This window comes from Mustela nigripes, chromosome 2 (genome assembly GCF_022355385.1).
Source record: "Mustela nigripes isolate SB6536 chromosome 2, MUSNIG.SB6536, whole genome shotgun sequence".
NCBI lineage: Eukaryota > Metazoa > Chordata > Mammalia > Carnivora > Mustelidae > Mustela > Mustela nigripes.
In genome coordinates, this window is record NC_081558.1 from 139,161,542 (window position 1) to 139,173,845 (window position 12,304).

At 39.2% G+C, this 12,304-nt stretch overlaps 1 protein-coding gene across 4 annotated transcripts in view; it reads right to left on the reverse strand.

Annotated features, from left to right (window-relative positions):
* MME (membrane metalloendopeptidase) overlaps window positions 1-12,304 on the reverse strand; it is a 97,402-nt gene that overhangs the window by 32,111 nt on the left and 52,987 nt on the right. For all 4 annotated transcript variants that reach the window (XM_059391703.1, XM_059391705.1, XM_059391704.1 and 1 more), the window contains exons 11-16: window positions 11,983-12,119; window positions 11,781-11,874; window positions 10,523-10,651; window positions 9,673-9,771; window positions 7,269-7,349; window positions 5,882-5,985 (exon numbers count right to left, since the gene is read on the reverse strand). In XM_059391703.1, coding sequence (XP_059247686.1) covers window positions 5,882-5,985; window positions 7,269-7,349; window positions 9,673-9,771; window positions 10,523-10,651; window positions 11,781-11,874; window positions 11,983-12,119 — 644 coding nt within the window. The remainder of the gene's footprint in view (window positions 1-5,881; window positions 5,986-7,268; window positions 7,350-9,672; window positions 9,772-10,522; window positions 10,652-11,780; window positions 11,875-11,982; window positions 12,120-12,304) is intronic.

Sequence of the window (12,304 nt, forward strand, 5' to 3'; positions counted from 1 at the left end):
GATAACCAAGCTCACTGATACAGGACTTCATGAAAAGAAGTCTGACTCTAGAAATAATTAGTGAAGGGGAAACATCAGAATAGTTTTTTAAAAAAATATATTAATTTATTTATTTTGTATTTTTTAAAAGATTTTATTTATTTATTTTTGCAAAAGAGAGAGCACACACAAGGGGAATGGCAGGCAGAGGGGGAAGCAGGCTTCCCGCTGAGCAGGGAGCCCAATGCCAGACTCGATACCAGGACCCTGGGATCATGACCTGAGCAAAAGGCAGATGCTAAACCGATTGAGCCACCTACGCGTACCCAGAAGGGTTATTTTAGAAAGAAGTGAGGTTCTTCCCTACCTCTGGTGACTATGTTCCTTTTCTCCTGAGTGTCTTGATGTACAGAAACCAAGGAGGAAAACTTCTTGGCTCTTATCAAACCTTCACAGTTAGGGCCATAGAATTTTAATGCTGGGAAGAACCTTAGAAATGTTATACAGTCTAAATCAACCCACTCGTTTTATAAATCAGGTAACTACATGCCTTTTAAAGGGCCACAGGTAGTAAATGGCAGCCCCAGGACACTGAGAGAGTTCATGACTCACTGCAGTGCCAAAACGACGATGTCACTTCACAGGGTGCCAACCTCCCCGCCATGTTTGGTGGGATTGGCCTTTCAGGAAAAACCACAGACAGACACAGCTGTTGGGCAGCCAGCCTCAGGAGGACCAACCACTTGTTTTAGGGACTGACGCCACCCAACTAGTACAGACTAGAAAACAACAGCAGGCTTGAAGAAATAAAGATAAAGACAAATGAACCAACCGTTTTGTTTTGTTTTGCTTTTTGTAACTCCTCTGTTCTCTTCCTTATTAATTTAAAAGCTGACATGTTGGGGGGCCTGGGCGGTTCAGTCAGCTAAGCATCTGCCTTTGACTCAAGTCATGCTCTCAGGGTCCTGGGATCAAGCTGCCCGGTCAGCGGTGAGTCTGCATCTCCCTCTCCATCTGCCCCTCTCCCTCTGCTCCTGCTCTGTCTCTCACTTTCTCTCTCAAATAAATAAGTAAAATCTTTTAAAAAAGTAAATAAGTAAGTGCTGACATGTCCCTTCCAGAGAATGTTTCATTAATACTTGAAGGTTTAATTGTCATTTTAAAAAAGGTGCTGCGGCGCCTGGGTGGCTCAGTGGGTTAAGCCTCTGTCTTTGGCTCTGCCTTTGGCCCAGGGTCCTGGGATCAAGCCCTGCGTCAGGGTCTCTGATCAGCAGGGAGCCTGCTTCCCCCCCCCCCCCCCACCCCTGCCTGCCTCTCTGCCTGCTTGTGACCTCTCTCTGTCAAATAAATAAATAAAATCTTAAAAAAAAAAAGTGCTCTCCTAGCACTTTGTTTCTCTGCAACAGCACCAACAAAACTCTGCCTTTTATCAGATTTAACTGTTACTCAGTTGCTTCTTTCCCTAGATGGTGAGGTCCGAGATGTAACTGTTACTCAGTTGCTTCTTTCCCTAGATGGTGAGGTCCGAGATGCGGGTCCACATTTTATTCCTCTGTATCCTTTATAGTGCGTAGCACAGTGCTTTGCACACGGCAGCTGCTCAATAAAATGCCTATGGAACTGGTTCCTGTCAATGTCTCTGTGTTTTTATTTTGATGCATAACAGTGGGAAAGATACAGCAATGAAATAAGTCTTAGTAGTTTATGGTAAGTAACTCCGTGGTTCAGTGGTCATGATTTACAAACACTGCCACAGAACAATGATATCACAGAAAGTTCTATCCTAGGAAATGAATAAAATAACATCAAGTCTAAAAACAAGAAAGGGAGTTCTTTTTTTGTTGTTGTGCATTTTGTTTTCTTTTTTGAGTTTTGCTAGCTCTATTGACTCTAATTGAATAATCATGTTACTGGAAGTAAATAATTAGAGATCATATCTAATTAACTTTGCCAGTAGATATTATATTCTCCATTGAGCACTATTACTATCTGATAATATGACATATTTGAAATTCTTTACAAACTGGCACCAAAAACCCAGAGAACATAATGTTTCAGATAATTTTGGAAATACTAGGCACTCAGAAACCGCATGAACCAAGCTTTTTTAAAATTTAAATCCATGCCCTTCGCAGTTGTCAGCTGCTCAAATGGGCAGAAGGCTATTTTAGCGAAATGATTAAATCAGGTATTTCACAGACACACTTCCTGACTTTCTCAATTTTTTTGAATCTGTTAAACAGTGATAACAGCAGAAAGCTGTTGTTTAACTTCACTAACTATGATGGTAAAACGGTGGGATGTGACAATCTTTATCTTAGCGGCTGAGTCAACTTCATCAGCACGATCACAAACTGGCTATCATATCATTTATGAACCCCACAAATACCGAGGAAAGGTCTATATTCTAGTGTTCCAACTCTAGAGACACAAATATATGGTTTTGCTTTCAATAAGGGCTAGCACAGGCACGAGGTGAAGAGAAAAATGCAAGGGGGTACTATGAATAAGGAAGGAATGTTCCAGTTGAGTCCAACAATGTGTAGGTTTCTGTGAGATGAACAAAGGCTGAAAGGGTGGTCCCAGGTAATGAACAAGGAGGAAGAAAACATGCAGCAATGACTGAAAGTAATTCCTATGGCTGGAGCTTTGGGCAACACTGGGCGGGGGTAGGGGAAGAATCTCAAGGAATTCTAGAGAACTAGTGAGAGGAATGCAGAGCCTTGTACCTGTTTTGTAAGACAGGCAACAGGTATATACTGAAAGGTTTTCATCAGGAAATAATAGGACTCGATCTGTGTCTTTAAAAAAATTCTCTAGGCTTGACACAGGACCAGAGCATGGGAACACATCCAGATCTCTGATGTCAGGCTCAGGGGACCCTTCTAAAGGAAAGCTCCAGAAGCATTCCCAAAGGAAACGAACAATGTTCACTGAGTAACAGTGCGCTGATCTGGAATTCTTGTCCAGCAAGAACCCATACCCCGCTCCCAGTCTTCAGAAAGAAATGGCCTCAAAACTGGAGAACGATTCCATGGTATTGCAGGTTTGGTTCAAGACCCACAGAGCAAAACTCAAGAAAGCCAAACAACAGCAATTAGCTGGGGCGGAAGTCAAGACCAGCTCTTCCAAGAGAAATATGGATGCACCTCCGGTATCCCCCAGTGGTGTCTACCCTGCTTCCCTGCTTTCCACAGATCACCAATTCCTTCCTACCAACTCAGCACATGCTCCAATTTTAACGCTCTCCCAGACCATTCTGTTGGCAACAAAATAGTCCATTTTGGCTGCTGCCAAGATCCTAACATCTCCTCCCTTTGTCCCATTATGGAATCTCAAATTCTTTCCAGAAGCTTCACTGCTAATTTTATTGGTTCTTCGTCTCCAAAAAGAACTTCATGAGAGAAGCTAGACACAAAACATCACATACTGTAATGATTTGCAATGGTTCCCATACAAGAGACAGACATAAGATCTACATAACATGGATGCATTTCAAAATCATCTCTGTGAAAGAAAAAAGACACAAAAGGGCCCACGTGGTGGAACCGAGTGGAAAGAGGTACCAAACAAAACTTACGGGAATGGGGATGTTACATGTTGTAATTAGGATGGCAGTTACCTGCATGTATAAATTCAAACAAAGACATGGAACTATAACTTTAGTATTATGTACACCACAAAAAAGAAACAACCAAGGGAAGGACCCAAAAGGTTCTACTGAGCTATGCATTCTGCAGATGCAACATTCATTGAAATAGTGTAAGGGCACCTGGGAGGCTCACTCAGTTAAACATCTGCCTTCAGGTCAGGTCGTGATCTCTGGGTCCTTGGATCAAGCCCTGCATCAGGCTCCCCATTCAGCAGGGAGTCTGCTTCTCCCTCTTCCTCTGCTGCACCCCTGCTCATGCTCTCTCTCTCCCAAATAAATAAGTAAAATCTTTTTTTTTTTTTTTAAGATTTTATTTATTTATTTAACAGACAGAGATCACAAGTAGGCAGAGAGGCAGGCAGAGAGCGAGAGGGAAGCAGGCTCCCTGCTGAGCAGAGAACCCGATGTGGGGCTCGATCCCAGGACCCTGGGATCATGACCCGAGCTGAAAGCAGAGGCTTTAACCCACTGAGCCACCCAGGTGCCCCAATAAGTAAAATCTTTTAAAAAATATATTGTACAGGGGTTTTACTTGTGATTATTGTAGGGTAAGAGGACTCGGGAGAAAACCAACACATATGATGAAAGGGAATGAAAAATGCAAACTGTATTACCAAACGATTACAGAACTTTGGACTCTATTAACTTAAAAGGAAAATATCAAGTAATAATTCAACCATTTTTAAAATCATGAAGCATCCTTCTGGTGTCATATGGGTGCAGGTTATATTCGCTATTTTCAGAAACACTACCTGACAATATTTCTCTGTAGATATTTTATACAGTACTGGCAATGATTAATTGTAAGCATATGTATTTTTAAAGAAATGAAAATCTCTAGACTTGTAAGAAACTTCTCAGATTATCAATTTACCCATGAATATTCTTTTTGGTGACTTTTTGTGGGTTTCCAGAAATAGGATTTCACAACCGATTATAACACAAACCATATGCACCCATTCTCCTTCCTTCTTTGCTAGCGAGGGCATGACATTCTCCAGCCTCTGCAGCCTTATTTTTAGCACCAGACAATACAACATTTGCTGCACTATAAACTCCAAAGTCAGCAAAAGAAATCAGACTCTCTTATGGGGTACCTGACAGGTTCAAAATGCTCTGTAGGGATTGAAATGTATCGGCGTTGTCGTTTAGGAATTTTGTCCAACCTGTACTTGGTTTAACTGGGAACAGAACAGCCTGCCATCAGACAGTCCCCTGTCACTTTGTACCTTTCCCAGCACATTTCCTTTCTGGTGGTAGAGCTTATTATATCATGCCTTTCCTACCCTCTGCTGTGATGATGTAATATAATATAATCAAAGTTCACCTTCAATCTCCTAGTTCCCAATGATACCTTGACTGAGTGTTCTAAAATATTAATTTAATAAATGAATAAGTGAAAAAATAAATGAACACGCGAATAAACCAAGCAACTCACTGGCACATTATTTTTGTTCATTACCACACAAATCAAGTTAGTATGTTTATTTTTCATTTGCTCATTCATTCATTCATTCATTCGGTTTCAGCTGAAAACTTTCTATGCGTTCAGCACTGTGCTGAACAGGCAAAAGGAATGAGAGCCCCTGTTCTCCAAGAGTTAAGAGCCTGGCAAGAAAAAGTCAACATGAGCAGCTCTAGGGATCTAAGTGCAGAAACCCATGTGGGTAAATATGTTAACCACACCTAATTAGTTGAAAACTCGAGGCTGAACTAATGTTAATGTTCATATGAAGCACGAGTGCCCCTAATAAGCAGAGATGAAGAGCATTTGGAGGCAACTCCCATGATCTCCTATTTGGCTGCCACAAGGCTGAGGGTGTTACACAGAGCAGACTAGGAAGGGGATGGGGCTGTGGATGACTGACCCAAGGAAAACAAGTGGGCACTGGGCTAAGACCATTCTCAGTACTGCAAGTGCAGTGTCACAGAAGGCTTGTGGGAGCGCTGGGTTACCTAGGCTAAGGCATTCCTGAGGAACTTGTCGACAGAGTAGAGGAGATAGGCAGTAAATGAGAGAAAAACGAAGAAATAGGGTAGCCTGAGGACAACTTCATAAAAAAATTTTATATTTTCTTAAATCTTTGACCCATGTCTAGTATGACAGTCTTAGATGTGGAGGTACTCACTCCGTTGACAGACGTTGCACTTTTTAAACATTATTTTAAATCGACTTCTTTTTCTTAATCCAACAATGAGAGGGACAAAGGCCCTTTTCTGAATGAACATACAAGAAACGAATATACATACTCGTCCTTGTCCACCTTTTCTCGGAGCTTCTTTAGTTGTTTATTTTGGCTGAACTTCAAGTTTTGAATTATGTTCTCAAAGTATTCATCTTCCTTGTAGTTCAACTATATTACATAAAAGATTTTGGGAAAAGTAATCAAAATTTTTGCTAAAAGCATAGGGATATGTTCTTAAACGTATCAGTTAATGAAGTTAACAGACAGCATTAAAACCTACCAAAGAAGGATTGAATTCTCATTAGCCTAGTTCTCTATCCCAGGTCACTGGTGCTCTAACTCAATCACTACTTTAGCCTATTCTTCTGGAACTAATCAATGAAACCAAGTGTCTGACAAGCTTTCCTATATTGACATTAGCCCTTACATGATAGGTGAGACAAGAGTCCATTCTTAATTTAGCACCTACTATGTACTGGGCACTGTTCTTAGCACTTTATATATATTACGTTTTTAATCCTTATAATCTTACGAAGATGGGCTATTAGCACTATTTTAAAGCTGAAGAAACTAAGGCAGACAACTAAGTCACTTGCTCAAGTTGGTGAGTGGAGGAGCTGGGATTTGAACCCAAGTAGTTGTCTGTGAGTCTTTGCTCTTAGCCACCTGACTCCTGAGACAAAGACACTGCCACCCCCAGGCCTCACATGCTGCAGCCCGTCCATCTACAAGAAGAAACAGTCAAGCTTTTCTACAAATGGAAAGAGACGAGAGGACACTGTGGCTTGTAAACCCGCATGGGAGGGATCAATGGATTAGTAATCACTGTCATCCCCAGGTCTGGGCAAGAATCACCTTACTGCCGCCTGGGTTTCTAAGGAGTTGCAGGGACCACAAGGAGCGACAGGACCCTCAACTGGGTCTGAAATCAACAGCGTTGTGACTTGAATTGATTCTGTTCTCTTTTCACTGTTACATTACCAGAGGGGAATAAAACTGCTTCTGGTTTTCAAACAGTAGGTTTTTGTTTTGTTTTATTTTATCAATACAGAGGCATGACCTGGTTTTTATCCCATGGAGGAATAATTGGAAAGTGGAGGAAAATGGAGGACTTGACTTTTTGGGCTTATACGAGAGGAAATAAGGAGACCGAGTGCTGCCTGTTGCTCAACACTCTGATGTCCGCCCTTGATGCATTTCAAAGGACACGAGATTTTCCCACTACTCTTCAGTGGACTATATGGAAACCGAAATAACAAAACCCAAATATGAACCAGGCCGATGAAACAAAAGGCTAAAACTAAAATGCAGTTTTGTCTTCAGCGTAAAAGGCTTTATATAACGAGACCTTCGGGTTTAGGCCATTCTACATCACTTCTGGCACCCCACAGCTAGAAATGACATTCCCACCCACCCTAGGTATCACCAGCACAGTCTTCATAGAGACCTACCTCAGCGTATTCACTGTTCAGTTTATTTTCATTTGTAATAATGTCATCGGGATAGCCAATTCTTTCTTTAATGGCTAGAGCCTAGGAAAAATGAAAACATTGAATGTAAGGGTGATTGTGTAACTTCCAAATGCAAACATTATAATTTGCCATGACTAGCGATCGAATAATTTGATCCATATTGCTTACAAAAATAGTATTTGACAACACTTAGATAGAGATCTTTGAAATGGTTTCTCACTGGAGTCCAAAATAAACGAGAAACAGTTCCAAAATTTTGCTTCTAATACCCTATTTTCATAGGTTCCAGCTTTCCCAAAAAACCAAAATGAAAACTGACAAGGCATCATTCCACATGTATTGTACTTCTATGAACTTTTTCTCTGAAAGGCTTTTTTTCTTCAATTTTATAGGAGGGCTAATATTTAGAGCTTCCATTCTAGCAACTTATAATTTTCTTTCCACTTCACTGACTTAGCTCAGAAAACAGATATGGGTTTACAGCTTTAGTACTAATATTCCTTCTGAATATTGAGTCCTGGAGTCTGTATGTTCTCTTTTGGTCTCCAAACCCAGTGTACCTACCTTCCCACAGTTAAGTGAATGGCATTATTTAAATAAATAGAGAACAGGATTTTCCTTGTTATACCAGCTCACACTGACCACTTGCTTACTACATTTCTAACTTTTATTTTTATTATTTTAGAATTGTTTACTTTTGTTATTTCATTATTGCTATTTGTTTCCTATTATGATTTCTATTTCCATTTTTTTATTTCTCTCATTTTTCTCAAAGATATTTGACTTTTGATTCTATCATATTATATTGTTCTTAAATAATTTAATTATGTTACAAATCTGTTTCATAAGCACAGGATTTCCGCAGCAGATCAGACAGGATATGTGTCAATAAGTCAGTTTGGCCAAGTCCGATTTCTTGTAGATTTCCACACCACTGCCCATTACAAACAGCCTCCTCTTGAAGGTTTTTTACTTTCTAGAAGACACTTCCCCAATGAGTGTTCTAAGAGGCACAAACTCTATAGAAACAGGTCTACATAAAAAGGATTTATTGTCAAATACTTTGGGTAAATACTGTGACAAAAATGTTAAGCAGACTTCTTTACTGCAGTCTAACGTGTAATGAGTATTAGATACGGTGCCTGAAAATCATACCCTAGGAGCATGTAACCTAGTCTAAGGTGGGGGCAGGGAAGCCTTCCTACAGGAAGTAATTTCCTAAATTCTTTGAGACAGGGACTCTTTTTTTATGGAACTACTTATGGGTCCAATGGCTTATAATACCACCTTGGGAAATGATGATCAAGCTCAATCCAGCTGGCCACATCAAACAGAACCATGTCACAGAGAGCCAGAACACAAAAGGAGTAAATCCAGCCTGAATGTCAGGACCCAGTCAGTGATGGATAGGTAGGTATATTGCAGTGCATAAATTTCAGACCTAACCCAGCCACAGCTTTGGGATAGCCGAAAATGGCAGTCCCTTCACATGATTTAATCCTGGAAAACAACTAGACTACAGCTTGGCTTTCATATTATAATAGGTTCATAAAATCTTTCTTTATCAGTTTGAAGAATGGTCTGTTCTTGCCACCCCAACTGGAGTGGAATTATCAGACTGTATGTGAATACTACTCCCAAAGCATATACAGTTTTCACTGGACATGTTCCTCTTAGTTTTATACTTATCAAGACAAATAATCATAGTGAGTTTAAACCCAAGACTTTCTTAAACATCTGACACCTCTGTTCTTATGCAAGATATTAGGAGTCCCAATACAGGTACACAATGGGGGTAGAGAGGAATAGTTACACGAAGGCTCCCTCAATATCTCTCTACCTGTAGAGCACCATGTAATACTCAAGTAATACATCACCTTACCTTTGCTTGACAGAAATTTAGAATTTTTCTCACTAGGTCATATAAAAATCTAAATAAGGCATGTTTTCAAAATTGAGCTGGAAATCTGTGATTAAAAATTGGAAGGATATTTTTAGGCTTTGGTAGAATCCTTTTGGATATGTTGTATAAAAAGAGAAATAGTATGAATCACTGATAGTATTTTTCAGATAGTTATTGTTCATACAAGATTCCTTCTTATTTTCTGAAGAGTCCTTTTTAAAAAAAAAAAAAGGAAAATTGGGGATATTTCAAAATTTTGAATTGAATATGGAGAGTAGGAGTTTTTATTATCTCAAGATAATAAAAGGTGTAAATCACAGAAACAAATCTTTATCCACGAAAACTGTTCCTGGAAATGACATCTTGAAGGAGATTGCTTTCATTTTATGGAATCCCTGAACTTCCTTAAAAGTTCATCTTTTCATGTAAAGAAATTGTTTAATAGTTAGTGCTGCCTTTTAAAATTAATTAATAATTTACCTTTTCCTCAGCTTTCTTTTTTGTTTCAGCATCCATCCAAGTGAGGTCATCTAAAGTCTGAATAAAAACCTTACGGATCTGTGTAATCAAATCCTCAACCTTAAACCACAGAAACAGAAGACAAATTTAGGACATGAATTACTTTTTTTGGTAACACAAATTTTAAAAAATAGGATTATAAGCTGTCTTTACAGAACTCAATAACATGTATTTATAGACAAACTGTGACATAAACACATGGATATATGGGGATCATTATATTTTTCAAGGATTCTTGCTACTACCAACACTAAGGATTAAACAGAGTCTTACACACACCTTAATTAAAAAGTCATCTTTAGAATGTAATGGTTTCCATGATCATAAAAGAATTCACATAAAACAGTCATCACTGTTAGTAGTTCAATTAAGCAAGAAGTAGTATTTTAATAAGTTTCTTTCACTTTAAATTCCATCCTCTTCATTTCAGTAACAATGAAAAATGAAGTATATTTTTTTAGTATCTCAAATAAACCCTGGCTTACTTTCAACATTTTTCAGAAAACACTGATTCTTGGTCAATCTTGCTAATAGAAGAATTTACAAATGTCTCTATCAACAGAACATGAGTGGGCACCGGGTATACACTGCTTCCAGAAAATGGACAATTGGTTTTGGATCAGACAATATTAAGATTAGAAACATAACCAGACCCTTGGGAGAGTGAGGGGGAGTCACTAAAAAATAACAATAAATCATGATTCCAAGATTTTTCTGCCAATCAGTAAAACTTGAGCCAAATTTTTAACTATTGTAACTGCACATTGAGGCAAGCCACGAACTGATAGGAGTGTCATGCTGAAAACATTACCACATGTTTACTCTCTCCAGCAAATGCTGCTTCCACATACAGCCTTCCCACAGCATTTTCCATATTCCCATTGACATAGTTTGCACAACGTCTCCATGTTGCTGTTTCTGATGTTGTGCCATAAAGGGCCTATGGGTAAGAGAAAGGAAATGACATCTGACCACAAATAGATGGCCACAGCAAAGGTGAACACACATTCCACAGGACTCTTTTCTTTATGTCCCCTAAGTTCTTGCAAATGTTCATTGCTTCTCTTCACAAGGCATGTTGTCCTCACCCATGACAAAATGTAATCCAATTGGACTGTTTACTTATAAATAATCCAAAAATAAGGTATATTTTCGGTAGCATGTCCCAGTAGAACTTTCGGCTATTACAGGTGAATATCCTTCTAGACAGCTTTAGAAAACAACAACAAAATGCCCTCCCCTCAAAACCAAACAAAAAAACATAATAGTTCCGACTGCATAAACATAAACATGAAGTAATGTTCAGTTTATGTAACAGGGGAGAAATCTGGTATACAAGGAAACACATTCCTGTTTTTTAATGTTTTAGCTGAACTTCCAGTACTTAGAAGAGCTGTACATATATAAATTTAAGTACTAACGAGGGGATTAACTGAAGTAAGGGAAATTGCGCGAGATGCCATTTTAACATTCTTTAATTTTAAAAATTTGCCCACATTTTGTTTCAAAGAGTAAATGCTAAAAATTTCAAATAAGCAGTTATTTCCTTTCCATAACACCAACCAGTACATTTGCCAAAATGTCTCCTTCTATCCCTCCTGTCATCTCCCCTCACTATTGTTTAAATAGTGAAGGTACAGCCTAATGAAAGGCCTTACGGTTGCCCCCAGGTAGGCGCACTATCAGTGGATTGTCTACATCAATGTAGTCCATCTGTCTGCATGTCTAGTGTGCTGTATATAAGCACCTGACAGTCAAATTATCTGAAATATATACCCTTGCAATTACTTTCAACACAACAAAAAACCAAGCCAGTATTCTCCCACAAACTGCTCCCATAACCAAATGCAACTCCTTCCAGAGAAATTGAATCTTGGTGCCAGAGCAGGACAAAGCCCATAAAAGCTGGCTTTGCTAGGCAACATAGCCAAAATATGGGCAAAGCAGCCAACACTTGGCATGTTGACTCCTGGCAAAGTTCGCCACATTCTAGCAGCGTACATGGCAAGCCTTCATAACCATGTACTCCTTATGCTTTAAGTCTTAAGAAAAGAGATTTTTTTCTTCACCTTGCGGAAAGCATTTCTGGACTCCTTGTAGGTTCGGCTGAGGCTGCTTACACGATCCATTATGAACTGCCAGGACATTAAATTTTGAAGATCTCTGTATAAAAAAACCCACCACCCAGCAACAGAAAAGATGAGGCTGCAAAGCTTCTAAAGAGTGATCTAAATGTAAATTTTGAGGACATAGGCACTCTGACATACCTACCTGGCAGAATATTTGGTAAGAATGAGCTTAAGTTTGGTTAAATATTCTGGAGCATAAACCACCACATCTTCCTCATTTGCAATATTAATATTCACAGTTGACATGATTTCATTTGTGAAATTTGACCAGCTGAATGGCTGGAAAAAAGCAGGCATGAAACATTCAGTAATTGTGGATTTGCCTTCTTGGTTCTAAGACTCAATTATGGTCATGGAGTCAGACATGGTTAGGGTGTCAGTCGCCTCATTCTGTAATATCACAATGGTCAGTCTGATATTTGCTTGGAATTTTTCCTCCATTGTTCCAATCAGTTTCTGAATTA